Raw genomic sequence first — 17,031 nt, 5'->3', positions numbered from 1 at the left:
TCAGTGTTGGATTAAGGTTTGTATATGTGTAGGTGTCTTGTGCATGTGTTAACGCATGGATACAGATGATGGTGCAACTAGCCTGGCACAAGCGCTGTGGTGGAATTGCAGTTGAATATTGTGTCAGTGTGTTGACATTGAACACTCAACAATATCTAACCAAGAAGAACAGTCTGCTGAAACATCTAAATCATCCTTTATTCTTATTAACTGTACAAAAACCTCTTATTTTACATATCGTTATTTCTCTGCGTTTAAGTGTGCACGTGTGTAGATCTTTGTATAAGCAGCGGGGAACGGCGCAGTGGTTAGCGCACCGCACTCCCAAACAAGGTGGCGAGAGTTCAATACCTGTGACATCAGAACCAATCTACCCCCGAGGTCGGCTCAGCCTTGAAAGTAGTACCCGAGTGTGGTGTGTAGTAAACATTTCCGAGGAGACACGTGGCAGACCCGGGCATGGTGCTGGTCACACCACCCCCACTCCTCGTATGTGCCGCACCGCGCATGCCTTTGCCCAGTGCTCCTCGCTAAGAGCACTTACCCCAGAAGCCTGTGTACTTGCGCGCACGGTAATAACATAAAGCCAGCTGCCCGTTCTCCCCCCCCACCTGCTTTAAAAACAAAATCGAGCAAAGGTCACAAGCGATGCACAATCAAATAGCCGTGGCGGAGAGAGGACGAGAGGGTGGCCGGGGAAGATGACCTGGACGTTGCCAATCAAAACCCCGTCACCAGTAGGGGACGGTCACTTGCGTCAGGGCCCTGTAGTGGACGTAGTGCAGGCTCCCAGCTCTCTCTTATCGGTGTGCTATGATCAAGTGTCGTTTCCCTGGAACGTCACCTATGATATATATTTAAGGCCACAACAGGGTTGCTCGTGATTAAGAAGTCGAGATTTGGTTACGGGTAAAAAATAAACTTTGACCTCTTGTGATAATCGTCAAGCTCTCTCACTGCGAACGGTTGTCGTGGTTGAAGGGTCACGGGTATCTATGTACAGTGTGTATGAAACGGGGGAGTTCGATATTTAAATAAATATTCTGGCAGGAAATTAACCGTTTCAACAAAACGTTAACGAGCAAAATGATACTCGCCATTACACAACGCCAATTTTGCAAAACGGACGACGTGCAGAAATTCGACATTCCTATGATGCACGCAAAGCGGTGCTCATTTTTTTGCCCCCCGAGGGAGGGATGATGGGGTGTGTGTAATATAGTTAACAATTACAAATGTGTAAGTAGATGACATGCCTCAAGAGTAATTTGTGATTTGCAAAGTGGCCGCAAGGCGAAATCCATGGGTAGCGAGGGTAGCTAACAGTTTTTGCGAAAGTGGTAACTGCGTCACAGTAATCGGTTAATACCAGTTTGCCAGTACCACACTGATTTCTAATAACAGATACCCTTTCCCATAACTGATTTCTAATGACACTCACCTATCCTGCTGTGCCACCAGTGCTGTGACTTCCATGGTGAGTTACTGAGAAGCAAGAATTATGAATGAGAGATGGGTCTCCTCTCTCACGCACGTGTGCCGCGCGAGAGCAGATGTTTCTCTGCGGCGCTCGGTAAATCGCTCTGGGTCTAGCGGAGGGCTCCAGCGGGAAGATTCGGAGACTCGCGTTGAACAGAACTCGGCAGGAGGCCTCGAGTGGCCTGAACGCGGCGACCGCCACAGCTGAGACGTTGAGGCACGGGGATGCGGAGATGCGGGGGGACACTGGGTAGGGGGTAGGGGAGGGCAAGGAATTTGGGACAGAATTGTTTAAAATGAGTCCATCTCACGTCCTCGCTCCGCGTCTTCATCCCTGTGTGAGCGAGGGAGTCGTGTCCACTCTCTTCTCACGCCCCCCCCAACCCCTCGTGCCCCACTTACAGCACCTCCCTGCCCCCCGCCCCTCCTCCGACCCAGCCACTGCGGCCGAGGAATCCCATGAGTTTCTTCCTCACGGCTTTCTCCAGCAGCATCGGCAACGCTCCTTGTCCCAGTGGCACTGCTCCCTGCGAGCGGCCCTTGCCCTGCTGCTGCTGCTGCTGACCCAACACCTGCTGCTGCGCCTGCTGCTGCAGCCTGCGCGCGTGCCTGTGCGTGGAGCTCTGCAGCAGGGCGATGGTCTTGGCGGTGACATACCGCGCCGGCGACAGGTTCATAGAGGAGCACAGCGCTGACTCGCGTTCCGACAGCGCTCTGGCGTAACCGCAAGCGTCCTCCGCCTCCGTGTCGGTCGCCGCCGCGTCCGCTCGCTCGCGCCCATTGTGCCCGCCGGCGCCCGACCCGGCTCCCTGCTGCTGCTGCTGCTGCTGCTGCGCCTGTCCGAAGCGGCGCTTGTTCCGGCGCAGCGCCGCAAAGTCGTCGAGTCGGCGCACCCCGCTGCGGGCACGCGCACGCTGCAGCTCGCGCACGCGCTCCCGCAGGCAGCGCTCGCGCCGGGCGCCCTCCAGCAGCTCCACAAACTCCCGCGCCGGCACGAGGCGGCACAGCGGCCGCAGCTTGTGCAGCAGCTCCTTCTCCTCCTTGGCCATCTTGCGCTTGGCTGGCGGCTCCTGCGGCTGAGACGCCGCCGCCGCCGCCGCTTGGGTCCCGCCGCTCGAGGCCGCCGTGGTAGGGCTGGCGCCGGCGCCCTGCGCGGAGGTGGCGGCGTAGGCGGCCTGCAGCGCGCACGGCCGCCCGAAGAAGGCCTGCACTAGGCCGTACTCGCGCGCTGCCGCCTTGCGCAGTTCGCGCTGGTGCAGCGCGCGTACGTAGGCACACACCACCGCCATCTTCAGCTCCAGCTCCAGCAGCTGTGCGCCGTCGTGGTGATCGAGGGCTGCTGCTGACGACGAGGATGAGGAGGAGCGGGCCGCCTCCGTGACGAGCGCCACCTCGTCGGGCTCAAAGGAGGGCAGCTCCGACACGGGCGTCTCGGCGTGCGGGAGGAACTCCATCTCAAAGTCGTCGCGCAGCGGCATGTACCCCAGCGTCTGCTGCTCCTCCGCGGAGATGGGGGGCACCGGTGGCGGCGGAGGGGAGCTCGAGCCACCACCCCCACGGTCCACAGGGGGCTCAGGCTGCAGGGACACGCACAAGGAGACATCGTCGTCATTGTCGTTGTCCCTGTGTGTGTCTATGGGTCCCTGTGTGTCTGTCGGTCCCTATGTGAGTCTATGGGTCCCTGCGTGAGTCTATGGGTCCCTGCGTGAGTCTATGGGTCCCTGCGTGAGTCTATGGGTCTCTGCGTGAGTCTATGGGTACCTGTGTATGTCTGTAGGTCCCTATGTGAGTCTATGGGTCCCTGTGTGAGTCTATGGGTCCCTGCGTGAGTCTATGGGTCTCTGTGTGAGTCTATGGGTCTCTGTGTGAGTCTATGGGTCTCTGTGTGAGTCTATGGGTCTCTGTGTGAGTCTATGGGTCTCTGCGTGAGTCTATGGGTACCTGTGTATGTCTATAGGTCCCTATGTGAGTCTATGGGTCCCTGTGTGAGTCTAAGGTTCCCTGCGTGAGGCGGTGCCGCCGTGGCTCCACCCACCGCAGTGTGGTCGGTCACACGGTTGGGGATGACCTCCGGCACGCAAGCCCTCCCCACGCTGCCGTACACGTAGGCCGCCATGAAGTGGCGCGCCACGTCCGCGGACGAGCGGGCGCCGGGCCCTCCGCCTGACGTGGCCCCCGTCGGGGCCCCCCCTCCCCCGCTGCCTCCTCCGCCGCCCACGCCGGGGCCGGGCCCCCCTCCCCCGCCCGTGCCGGCGGGGCCCCCCATCGCGGAGCACCAGGCGGCGTTGACGTGGGCCCCCACGTCGGCCCAGTTGCCCAGCCCGTGCTGCTCCACGGCCTCCAGCAGCTGCTGCTCCTCTAGGCACGACCAGGGGGGGGCGCGGGGCCCCGGGGCACCGGGGTCTAAGCACACGGAGTGGGGGGGGGGGGCAATAGGAGATCGTGAGAGGCGGCGGCTTGGACAGGCCTTGATCCAGCAGTGGATAGACCACAGCTGATGATGCAGTGACAAATGGCTGTCAAGGGAAACCAATCTCGCGACTTTTATCGGACGAGAGGACACGAAAGATTTAGGAGCGTTTCCACGTGTGTGTGTTATGGATCCCTACATCAGTTCGCTGTGTTCAATAACATTACATTGTGTCTTGACAGGAAACCAGGTTTAATAAAATATGCGCAAAACCCCATCGTCTCCACGTGTAAATACAAATGTTTCAATCCACCAGCCTATTGGTTTTCAAGTCCAGCTTAGATATTGATCTCATCAGCAATAAGGCTTGTGTTTTATCATGTGCTTGTTTATCCTGGAAGACCTCACCGAGTCCCAAGACTATTTCAGGAGGGTGGTGCCGAATTGTGCTTACTGCTGTAATCCCAGTGAGTAATTCAAACAAGGGCGCCGAGGTGGCGAGACGTTAACTATCTCGCCTGGTGTAAAAGATGTCGTGGGTTCGATCCCGACCCTCAAACCTGCTGTGTATTTGGAGTGTGCATGTTCCCCACGTGATCGCGTGGATTTTTCTTCGGGTCCTCTGGTTTGTTTCCCTCAACATCTTAGAAACATGCCTTTGGAGTATTTGGCTGCTATACATTTCCACTTGATAAGCCACTTCATTGGGCAATCATTTGTGGCCAGATCGGTTCTGAAAAATAGCTCAGTGGGCCTTACCTGGTAAAAAATTTAAATGCCGCTCCGTGTAAACTTTGGGGCCCCGCTCAACACAACACCGCACGCAGACTCATCATGTGATTCCAAATACACGCCAAAAATCCTTGTACGAGTTTACTGTGTGCAACGTAGCAGCAATATCAACACCCCGGGCCGCAATTTTTTTATTGACAGAACCCTTCTGAGGCCTGCATGGGTGAAACTTAGAATTAGCTCGTGAATTGTCCAGTGACAGGATTCTTGGCATCTTCTTCTATACCAGCGTACAGGACTGAACTATATTTCGATTTAAAGCTTTCGTGACTGCAAGGATTCATCTTCTTTGGTTCCTTCGGTAAAGTCACGTAGAATGAGAATAAAATAATAAATTGATCAAATAAAATAACACAATAAAATTTGCACGACGTTTCGGCCACAACACAAGCGCTTGTGTTGTGGCCGAAACGTCGTGAGAATTTCGTGAGAAGACAAGCTTGTGTTGTGGCCGAAACGTCATGAGAATTTTATTGTGTTGTTTTATTTTATCAATTTATTATTTTATTCTCATTCTACGTGACTTTACCGAAAGAACCAAAGAAGATGACCGAACTATGTTTAAGTGACATATATCCAAGTCTGATACTGGTAGGAACGAAGTTGTAATAAACTGAGTGTACCAGCCTGCAATAGATGAATGTGTCCGTCCGTCCGTCCCCTTTCAATACTTTAACGAAGTGAAATCTCGTGCTGTTGGGGTGTAAAAATAAAATTGCGCAAAATTCCAATGTTCCTACCAGCCCACCCTGCAGGGACCTGTTATTACGACACCAGAAAGGTCTTCAGCGACACCTAGCGACTTGCCTCGGTTATTTTTTGACGGCTCTCCGCTTCAAGGAGTTATCAGCGCTGGGCTACTCTCCCCACCCTCCCACCGGGCCGGGTCCCCTCGCCAAACAGGCGGCCGACCCGCTCAGGCAAGGCGGGGGGGGTGGGGGGAGAGGACGCGGCGCGAGCAGGCCTCACCGTCAAAAAGCGGGAAAGTGCCCGCGTCCTCCAGCCTGAAGGCGTGACCGCGGCGGTGCGTGCCCAGCTCGGCCCCGGACGCGAAGCACTCGAGGCAGAGCTCGATGTCGGGGCAGTCGGCGCAGCGGACGCGCACCGCGGTCGCGTCCGCCAGGCAGTTCACGCAGTACTTGCGCTTGGGCGCCATCGCGTCCGCCATCTTAGCGCGGCCGCGCCACTTCCGGGCTGCACCGAATCCCGGAACCCTGGGGGAGGGGGGCGGGGGCACAGGGGGGGCACGGGGGCTGACGGGGGGGGCACAGGGGCTGACGGGGGGGGGGCACGGGGGATGGCGGGGGGGGGCACGGGGGATGGCGGGGGGGGGCACGGGGGATGGCGGGGGGGGGGGGCACAGGGGATGGCGGGGGGCGGCACAGGGGCTGACGGGGGGGGCACGGGGGATAGCGGGGGGGGGCACTGGGGCTGACGGGGGGGGGCACGGGAGCTGACGGGGGGGGGCACGGGGGATGGCGGGGGGGGGCTGACGGCTTTGTGAGCTCTGCACCGCCACCTGGTGACGGCGTCACGACGCCTCTTGGTTACCGGGGCAACGGAACGCGCGGCGTGGGGTGAGGGGACCACGAGACGGGACCCAGAGAGAGACCCCGTCACGGGAACAGGGACCGAGAGGAACCTCCAGAGACCCTCGTCACGGAAACAGGGACCAAGAGGGACCCCCAGAGACCCTCGTCACGGGAACAGGGACCAAGAGGAACCCCCAGAGACCCTCGTCACGGGAACAGGGACCAAGAGGAACCCCCAGAGACCCCGTCACGGGAACAGGGACCAAGAGGACCCCCCAGAGACCGATAGAACTTCCAAGGTGGGATCAGAAAAACTAAGGAACCACACCACCGCCCCCCCTACCCCCCTACCCCCCCATATACCTGGAAGAGGTATCCCCTTCGATCCCTCAGACAGGATCAGGTGACGCTTAGAGAGCCCGGGGGAGCTTCAGGGGACCAAGCTCGAACTGTGGGACCCCGAGAGCCGAGACCTGAGGCGCATGGGGGCCGCGGTGGGCCCGTGGGCCGGCGTGGAGGCGCTGGGGGGGGTCACGGAGGAGGAGGCCGCGCGCCTAGGCCGCGCCATGCAGGACGAGGCCTTCCGCGACCTCCTCATGGAGCACGCCCGTGAGCTGCAGGAGCCGGCAGCGCGTGCCCGGTCAGAACCCTCCTCACCGTCAACATCGTCATCATCATCGTCACCATCGTCAACATCATCATCCTCACCGTCAACATCATCATCATCGTCACCGTCAACATCATCATCATCGTCAACATCATCATCGTCACCGTCAACATCATCATCGTCATCATCGTCACCGTCAACATTATCATCGTCAACATCGTCAACATCATCATCATCGTCAACATCATCGTCACCATCTTCAACATCATCATCGTCAACATCGTCAACATCATCGTCAACATCATCATCGTCGTCATCGTCACCGTCAACATCATCATCGTCAACATCATCATCAACGTCACCATCGTCAACATCATCATCATCGTCAACATCATCATCGTCACCGTCAACATCATCATCATCGTCAACATCATCAACGTCACCATCGTCAACATCATCATCGTCAACATCATCATCATCGTCACCGTCAACATCATCGTCATCGTCGTTATCAACGTCAACATCGTCAACACTCATCATAATCACCGTCGTCAACACTCATCATCCACATCGTCAACACTCATCATCCACATCGTCATCTTCATCATCGTCGACATATCCAACATCATCGTTATCAGCCTCCCAACAAGCACGCGCGGGACCGGTGTGTACTCGTGTACTCGTACACGGTGTGTGTACACACGTGGTGTGTACTCACGGTGTGTACTCGTGTACTCGTACACGTGGTGTGTACACACGGTGTGTACTCACGTGGTGTGACTCACGGTGTGTACTCACGGTGTGTACATGTGGTGTGTACTCACGGTGTGTGTACTCACGGTGTGTACACACGTGGTGTGTACTCACGTGGTGTGAGTACACGTGGTGTGTACTCACGGTGTGTACTCACGGTGTGTACACACGTGGTGTGTACTCGTACACGGTGTGTGTACTCACGTGGTGTGTACTCACGGTGTGTGTACTCACGGTGTGTGTACTCACGGTGTGTGTACACTGTGTGTACTCACGTGGTGTGTACTCACGGTGTGTACTCACGGTGTGTGTACTCACGTGGTGTGTGTACACGGTGTGTACTCACGTGGTGTGTACTCACGGTGTGTACTCACGTGGTGTGTACTCACGGTGTGTACACGTGGTGTGTACTCACGGTATGTGTACACGTGGTGTGTACTCACGGTGTGTACACACGTGGTGTGTACTCATGGTGTGTACTCACGGTGTATACATGTGGTGTGTACATGCGGTGTGTACTCACGGTGTATGCAGCTCGTGGTGTGCACACACGTGGTGTGCACTCACGTGGTGTGTACTCACGATGTGTACACGTGGTGTGTACTCACGATGTATACTCACGGTGTGTACACGTGGTGTGTACTCACGATGTATACTCACGGTGTGTACACGTGGTGTGTACTCACGGTGTGTACTCACGGTGTGTACACGTTGTGTGTACACGCGGTGTGTACTCACGGTGTGTGCGGCTCGTGGTGCCACGTGGTGTGTACTCACGGTGTGTGAGGCGCGTGGTGTCACGTGGTGTGTTGTAACATTGTGCGCGTGGGCTGCGTGCGATGTCTCTGTGAAGCTACGAGCAGGAGATGGCCGAGCTGGAGAGGGAGAGGGGGATGGACGTCACCTTCCTGCACATCTCTCCAGGCTACGTCCTCAAGGGCTTCATACGAGGTGCCCCCCACAACCCACCGGGCCCCCCCACACGCACCCGGGTACTCACACCAAGACCCACAGACTCACACCGAGACCCACAGACTCGCAGAGACCTATAGACTCACACCGAGACCCACAGACTCACACCGAGACCCACAGACTCACACCGAGACCCACAGACTCACACCGAGACCCACAGACTCACACCGGGACCCATAGGCTCGCAGAGACCTATAGACTCACACCGAGACCCACAGACTCACACTGAGACCCACAGACTCACACCGAGACCCATTGACTCACAGAGAGACCCATACTTACAGAGAGTTTCAGTTTTCAGTTTCTTTATTTTGGTATAGCCCTGTGAGCCATTTGGCTCTTGAATCGGGTTCAACCACAACAAACAAAACAACAAAAACACGAACAAGAAAACATCTTAAAGTGACTTTGTGTGACTGTGCAAACAGAAAATCCATGAAAAAAAAACAGCAAAATATTCCTGAAAAAAGCACCGTACACCAACGCTGTGTGCAAAAAATCCCAGTGGGATGCAAGTCAAACAACAACAACAACCATAAGAAAACTTAGATTAAGGCAATCAGTCTAACTCCGTACTACAACAAAACAAACGTCCAAACCAAAAGACGTTTTCGAAATCACCAAAAAATAAAGCCATAATTGCAACGTAACAGTGATCATAGGGACTGTGACCGAATTTTTATAATAAACTACATAAATAACATGTAACACCAAATCCTAGAGCCATAGCTGGCTGCATGAGTTACTCCACAACAACAGAAGCATCAGTCGAAGTATCAAATTTTTCAATGCACCTTTAAGATCAGCATGCTAAATCAAAATACAGATAATACTTTGCAGCGTCATCCGGAGCGAAACATTTTATTTTATTTTACGCCAATGAATAGCAGTGGCAGCTAGGGGTGTACAACTCCTCTAGAGCAGTTTTGAGAGAAGATCTCATTGGTAGCGATTCAAGTTGCAGTTTATTGGCAATAGCATTCCAGACCCTGGGGGAGAGACCCATACACTGAGACCCATAAACTCGCAGAGACCTATAGACTCATACCGAGACCCATAGACTCACACAGAGATCCATATATAATCACAGAGAGACTCAAAGATTCACAGAGACTCCAATACTGTACAGTACTCACATAGCAACCCATAGTTACACACATAATATATCTGCTTGCTTAGAGACACATACTCCTATAGAGACCCATAGCCTCAAAGACTTACATAGTGACTCGATGACTACCGCTATTAACTAAGTTAAATAAATGTGGTCTTGAGATGCGGCTGTTTTTGGGTGAGGCCCCGTGGTGGTTGAGCTTCATGGCAACATCCTCGTGTCATTCACCCTCCACCACCCGACGACGTCGTTACGGTCACACAAATATCATGATTATTTACACGCGTGATCAAATGTATCGATCGGATTCTGACCAGCACGGCTGCTCTTCCTCACCGGCGGTGGAGGTGGCTGGAGACTCCTCAGGGGAATTCAACATCAGCAAATTCGCGAGCGACCGCGCGGCCGAAATTTTCACTCCAACCCGGGAGCTCACTCGCAGTTCGTGATTGTGCTGTGCTCTTGCTATCCTTCACAGGGGACGGTGCAGCAGCATCAGGAGGGAGCCACGGTGACGAGAGCGGCGGCACCAGCACCGCCGCCACCATCAAGGCCTTCGTCAACGTGTGCTGGGTGGACACCGGGCTGGAGCCCCCCTCCTCGGAACACTCGCCGGCCCGGCCCGGCGGCGTCACGTGGCGGCTGCCGCACGCGGTGCTGCCGCCGGCGCGGCGCGACGTGGACGGGCGCGGCGCGCCGTGCGCCGTGCACGACGTGGCCTTCCACCGCGACGCCGCCGCCCTCGCCGCGGGCCCCGACCCGCGGCTGCGCGCGCTGCTGGACGACACCGCGGCCGCCGCCGTGGAGGACGCGCTCGGGGTGCGCTTCGTGAGCCGGCACAACCGCGGCGGCGGCGCGGCGAGGACCGGCGCGGCGAGGACCGGCGCGGTGCGGCGCATCAAGGCGACGTACAAGGGAACGCCACCGCTGCGCTCCCCCGTGCTGCGAAAACCAAGGGCCGGAGCTGGAGAGGGGGCGGCGGCGGCGACAGACGGCGGCTTTCCCTTCCCGCCGGGACTCGAGGTGCTGTCCAAGGTCATCGTCTGTGTGCGCACTCCAGTCCTCCTGCTCTCCTCTCTCTTCTCCTGTTCCTTCTCTTCCCCCCCCCCCCCCCCACGACTTCTCCTCCTCCACCCACTCCCTCCACTCCTCACTCCCTCCTCGTGTCTTCTTTCTGAACCAGGTGTAGCAATCAGATTCGCGGTGGTGGCATTCCAAACTTCCAGGGTGGTGTATTATCATCTTGTGCTAATTCCAAGCGTTGTTAGTGGTGTGTTTTATGCTCATTTCCTTTGTCAAGGCGTTTTCTGTTTACCCCCTCAGCTTAAAAGGAGGCGACCTGCGCTTGGCTTTCTTCACTCCAACGCTGTCCGCTGGACAGTTTGTCCCTTCACCTGATGAAGGCCACTTGTGTTGTGGCCGAAACGTCGTGATTTTTGTTTTTTTATTTTTTACCTACGTGACTTTACCGAATAGAACCAAAGAGTAAAGAGCGCGAGAGTCAGAATAACGACCCAGGATCCACGTCTTTTGACCTGAAGCTGCTTGGCGCAGTTTCATTGAAACGCCGCGTATCTATTTTGCTCAATTTGGCCGCGGGAAGAATTGTTCTCGGACTCACCGCTCAGTGAGCTGAAACGATCATAACTGGACAAGGCGCTAAAAGTTTGTACACGTCAACATATCATTTGTTTGGCCGTGTCGGGCGGTGGAGGGTTCCACGACACAAATATGACCCAGATCCGTGGTTGATGACCTGCGTAGGATGTGGGTGGAGGCGTAGAATGCGTCCGTTTCATTTGCTTCTCAAAGTAATCGGATTACTTTCCAAGAAGCCGTGTTCGGGGCGCCGAGTGAGCGACCCACGGCGAGTGAGGAGCAGCCCACGATGAAAGCAACGAGCGTGGTGACGGTTCGTTCATCTCTCTGCCGGCTCCGTTAACGCCATCAAAACCCAAGCGTCGTCATCAAGTCTCGCGTCTTTGGTGGTAAAAGACCCTGAGAGTAGGGGTCACACCCCCCCCCCCCCGCCCGCCCCTGCTGACCTCTCTCCTACAGATGCCGTACCCATACTCAGGCGCCACCACCACCACCACCACCACCGGCGCAACCGCAACCAAGATTCACGGCAACCGCAACAGGTATGGGTAGTGACGCGGTGGCACATCGGTGGCACATCGGTGGCACATCGGTGGCACATCGGTGGCACATCGGTGGCGTGTTCGAATCTCGGACATAGGTGGTAAGTGGAGTAGTCAGAGCTGTACTCCCTGCTGCTGTCACCTTGAAACGACGGGGACGGCGTCGGAGGGGCGCGGAGACAGCGAACGCAACGGAGAGCTTTGTTTTCCACCCAGGAGGCGCGACGGAGGTGGAGGTGGTGGAGCGGGAGGCGGAGTCCCGGGCTCGAGTACGTGTGCCAGCGAGTCCCCTACCGTTACGCAGGGGCAGCCCGCCGCAAAGGATTGTGGGAAAGCTGCAGGGGGGCTGCAGTACACCGTGACGCACAGAACGTACTCCGACATGCAGGTGCGTGCGTAAGGGGTGTGGGTCCGTGTGTACGTGGGGGTGTATATGGCGTCTGCGTGTGTGCCGTGGTACAGTTGTCAGCGTCCTGTACTACGAACCCGGTGACGCGAGTTCAATTCCAGTTCACGGCCTACGTCGGCCACCGATATCTCAACTGATCCCGCGCCTCCACAAAGGTCGACTCGGACTTAAAACGGCTGCCTGCTGCCGAGTATTGAACATCAGCACTTGGGGAGACAAAGGCGGCCGGGGGTGGTGCTAGACACGCACCACCATCGCGGGTGCTCCACGCCCGCCTTTGTAGGCGTTGCTCGCTAACAGTACCTTTGTAGGTGTTGCTCGCTAACAGTACCTTTGTAGGTGTTGCTCGCTAACAGTACCTTTGTAGGTGTTGCTCGCTAACAGTACCTTTGTAGGTGTTGCTCGCTAACAGTACCTTTGTAGGCGTTGCTCGCTAACAGTACCTTTGTAGGTGTTGCTCGCTAACAGTACCTTTGTAGGTGTTGCTCGCTAACAGTACCTTTGTAGGTGTTGCTCGCTAACAGTACCTTTGTAGGTGTTGCTCGCCAACAGTACCTTTGTAGGTGTTGCTCGCCAACAGTACCTTTGTAGGTGTTGCTCGCCCAACAGTACCTTTGTAGGTGTTGCTCGCTAACAGTACCTTTGTAGGCGTTGCTCGCTAACAGTACCTTTGTAGGCGTTGCTCGCCAGCAGTACCTTTGTAGGTGTTGCTCGCTAACAGTACCTTTGTAGGTGTTGCTCGCTAACAGTACCTTTGTAGGTGTTGCTCGCCAGCAGTACCTTTGTAGGTGTTGCTCGCTAACAGTACCTTTGTAGGTGTTGCTCGCTAACAGTACCTTTGTAGGCGTTGCTCGCTAACAGTACCTTTGTAGGCGTTGCTCGCCAGCAGTACCTTTGTAGGTGTTGCTCGCTAACAGTACCTTTGTAGGTGTTGCTCGCTAACAGTACCTTTGTAGGTGTTGCTCGCCAGCAGTACCTTTGTAGGTGTTGCTCGCTAACAGTACCTTTGTAGGTGTTGCTCGCTAACAGTACCTTTGTAGGTGTTGCTCGCCAACAGTACCTTTGTAGGTGTTGCTCGCCAGCAGTACCTTTGTAGGTGTTGCTCGCTAACAGTACCTTTGTAGGCGTTGCTCGCTAACAGTACCTTTGTAGGTGTTGCTCGCTAACAGTACCTTTGTAGGTGTTGCTCGCTAACAGTACCTTTGTAGGTGTTGCTCGCTAACAGTACCTTTGTAGGTGTTGCTTGCCAGCAGTACCTTTGTAGGTGTTGCTCGCTAACAGTACCTTTGTAGGTGTTGCTCGCTAACAGTACCTTTGTAGGCGTTGCTCGCTAACAGTACCTTTGTAGGTGTTGCTCGCCAACAGTACCTTTGTAGGTGTTGCTCGCCAGCAGTACCTTTGCCCCAACAGCCCGCGTGGGCTACGCGGGTGACCTTTGCGTGCGCGTCTGGCGGCGGTGTGGGTGGCGCGTGCAGGACTTCGCGGTGGATGCCGCCCCGCGGTGCGGAGCTGCCCCGCACGAGCTCGTGGTGCGCATCGACCTGGCCGGGGCGTGCGCCCGCTGCCTGGCGCAGCCCGGCGCCGTGCGTCTCGAGGTCGGCCACGCGGCCATGGAGCTCACGCTGTCGCACGCCGCCGGAGAACGCCCTCGGCAGCAAGAGCACCGGCCGTGCGCACACCTGATCGTGCCGCTGCCGCTGCCGGTCGTGGCCGGCGGTGGGCACGCCGAGCTCAACCGCGACAGCGCCACCCTGACCATCACCGTGGAAACGCTCGCCAGGAAAAACGCCCCGTCGGCCGGGCGGCGCGGGCGGCGTGGCGCGCCGCCCGCGCGGGAGGTGGGGCAGGCGGGCGCACAGGGCAGTCGGTCAGACGGACAACAACCAGACACTGACGCAGATGAACAACAACCGGACACTAAAGCAGATGAACAACAACCGGACACTAAAGCAGATGAACAACAACCGGACACTGACGCAGATGAACAACAACCGGACACTAAAGCAGACGGACAACAACCGGACACTGAAGCAGACAAACAACAACCGGACACTGAAGCAGACGAACAACAACCGGACACTGAAGCAGACAAACAACAACCGGACACTGAAGCAGATGAACAACAACCGGCCACTGAAGCAGATGAACAACAACCGGACACTGAAGCAGATGAACAACAACCGGACACTCAAGCAGACGGACAACAACCGGACACTGACGCAGATGAACAACAACCGGACACTGAAACAGATGAACAACAACCGGACACTGAAACAGACAGACAACAACCGGACACTGAAGCAGACGAACAACAACCGGACACTGAAACAGACAGACAACAACCGGACACTCAAGCAGACGAACAACAACCGGACACTGAAACAGACAGACAACAACCGGACGCTGAAACAGATGAACAACAACCGGACACTGAAACAGACAGACAACAACCGGACACTGAAGCAGACGAACAACAACCGGACACTGAAACAGACAGACAACAACCGGACACTCAAGCAGACGGACAACAACCGGACACTCAAGCAGACGGACAACAACCGGACACTGAAGAAGATGAACAACAACCGGATACTGACGCAGATGAACAACAACCGGACACTGAAGAAGATGAACAACAACCGGACACTGAAACAGACAGACAACAACCGGACACTCAAGCAGACGAACAACAACCGGACACTGAAACAGACAGACAACAACCGGACGCTGAAACAGATGAACAACAACCGGACACTGAAACAGACAGACAACAACCGGACACTGAAGCAGACGAACAACAACCGGACACTGAAACAGACAGACAACAACCGGACACTCAAGCAGACGGACAACAACCGGACACTCAAGCAGACGGACAACAACCGGACACTGAAGAAGATGAACAACAACCGGATACTGACGCAGATGAACAACAACCGGACACTGAAACAGACAGACAACAACCGGACACTAAAGCGGATGAACAACAACCGGACACTGAAACAGACAGACAACAACTGGACACTGAAGCAGATGGGCAACAACCGGACACTGAAGCAGACGGACAACACCCGGACACTGACGCAGATGAACAACACCCGGACACTGAAGCAGATGGACAACAATCCGACACTCAAGCAAAACAACTAGATACTCAACCAGAGCAACTGGACACTGCACCAGATGAACAACAATTGGACACTCAGCCGCATGAGCAATCAGAAAAACAAACGGACACTCAACTAGAACAAGCAGATGCTAAGCCAGATGAGCAACCACCAGACACTCAACCAGATGAACAACTACCAGACACAAAATCAGAACACCCAGACACTAATCCAGAATACCCGGATACTCAATCAAAACAACCAGACACTCAAGGAGAACTAGACACTCAACCAGATGGACAACCGGGCACTCAACCAAAACAACTCCTCACTCAACCAGATCAACAACCGCGGACTCCACCAGATGAGCGAGGGGGTGACGTTGGTACCCATGGGTTAGAGATACTGAGCAGCGACCCCGGCGACCATGTGACTCGCTGTCCAATCCAATTCCAGAACGACCTGCTGTTTGAGCTGGACTGAGCGGGCCAGCACAACCCTGCGTGGAGTTTGTGTGTTCTTCCCCTCTTCTGCATGGGTTTATTCCGGGCTCTCCAGTTTTCTCCCATAGATAACCCCCCCCCCCCCACACACAAGTGGAACTAACATTGGTAAAAATAAAATCACAATCCAATGCTGAAATATCACCTGCACATCACTCAATTGGGATCACGCAGCAGGAGCTGTATGGTGCCCGCCACCCTCCTTCCAGGTCTTGAGACTCAGTGGGGCTTTTCTATTTATACTATTTTTATCTTACCAGGTGAGGCCCACAAATGATAGCTCCACGAAGTGGCTTATAATTGCGTGGGAATTTATAGCAGCCAAATATTGTACAGCAGTGTTACGCAAACTTTATTTGGCCCGTGGACCGCTCAGCCTAATGCAGACATTTCCGCGGGTCACCCAGCTCCCCACCCCTGGTGACAAAACGCATTCACGTGTCTCTAAATACCAGTACAGGGACTCCTCTACTTACGAACGAGTTGCGTTCCAGAGGTCCATACTCTTTGGTTCTATTCGGTAAAGTCACGTAGGTAAAAATAAAATGACAAAAAATCACGACGTTTCGGCCACAACACAAGTGGCCTTCATCAGGTGAAGGGACTGGACTGTCCAGAGGACAGCGTTAGAGTGAAGACAGCCAAGCCCAGGTCGCGTCCTTTAAGCTGTGTGGGAGGAAACAAAAAACGCCTTGACAAAGGAATTAGCATAAAATGATGTACTGGACCGGCACGGTGGGGGGGGGGGGGGGAGTTTACGTAATGTTGGTGTGAAGGCAAATAAGCTGCTGTGAAAGTTTGGAATACCACTACTTGAATAAATATACTGTACCATTGAAAATTAGTTTGATGTTTGGTTTGATTTAGAACATCTTTCCAATGATTGTAAGTCGATCATCGTAAGTCGATTTATTCTGAAGTTCAACAACTTGACTCTTGTCCATTCCAAACATCCTATAGGGCATGTACACTAATAGCTTTAAAAGTTGAATAATCTGGCGATGCAGATGCTACTGGTTTTTTCACGTTCTGCAGCTGTAGATGCCACCACCGCCATCGGTTGCGCGGCGGTTGAACTTGCGACTCTCGGTCAGAACAGGCAATTGGACATACGGACAGGTTTGTTCGTATCTCTGAAGGTTCATAAGTCGAATGTTCCTAAGTAGAGGAGTCCCTGTGATACAAAATGATTCATATTACCGGAACGTAAAA

General features: G+C 55.0%; 2 protein-coding genes across 3 annotated transcripts; one reads left to right on the top strand and one right to left on the bottom strand.

Moving 5' to 3' along the window:
- Window positions 1-174: 174 nt before the first annotated feature.
- On the bottom strand, window positions 175-5,900 carry LOC116944487 (transcriptional adapter 2-beta-like). The gene is made up of 3 exons (XM_032958128.2): window positions 5,651-5,900; window positions 3,515-3,882; window positions 175-3,056 (listed from the first exon to the last, which is right to left on the bottom strand). Exons 1-3 carry the CDS (start codon window positions 5,847-5,849, stop codon window positions 1,878-1,880), a joined length of 1,746 nt encoding a protein of 581 aa, XP_032814019.1. The 5' UTR covers window positions 5,850-5,900; the 3' UTR covers window positions 175-1,877.
- A 283-nt stretch (window positions 5,901-6,183) lies between these two features.
- On the top strand, window positions 6,184-16,660 carry DNAAF2 (dynein axonemal assembly factor 2). 2 transcript variants are annotated; one of them, XM_032958107.2, is made up of 6 exons: window positions 6,184-6,853; window positions 8,427-8,524; window positions 10,138-10,682; window positions 11,718-11,800; window positions 12,017-12,188; window positions 13,685-16,660. In XM_032958107.2, the coding sequence occupies exons 1-6, from the start codon at window positions 6,696-6,698 to the stop codon at window positions 15,797-15,799; spliced, it is 3,171 nt and encodes a 1,056-aa protein (XP_032813998.1). In that variant the 5' UTR covers window positions 6,184-6,695; the 3' UTR covers window positions 15,800-16,660. The 2 variants fall into 2 exon arrangements, with proteins under 2 accessions (XP_032813998.1, XP_032813997.1); XM_032958106.2 differs by having other exon boundaries at window positions 10,138-10,694.
- The last annotated feature ends 371 nt before the right edge of the window (window positions 16,661-17,031 follow it).

Source organism: Petromyzon marinus, chromosome 21 (assembly GCF_048934315.1).
Source record: "Petromyzon marinus isolate PM22_M1 ecotype Great Lakes invasive population chromosome 21, UKy_Petmar_22M1.pri1.0, whole genome shotgun sequence".
In the NCBI taxonomy this organism is placed as follows: domain Eukaryota; kingdom Metazoa; phylum Chordata; class Hyperoartia; order Petromyzontiformes; family Petromyzontidae; genus Petromyzon; species Petromyzon marinus.
The sequence above is the reverse complement of the archived record's forward strand: the minus strand, read 5'-3'. Positions and strand labels throughout refer to the sequence as shown.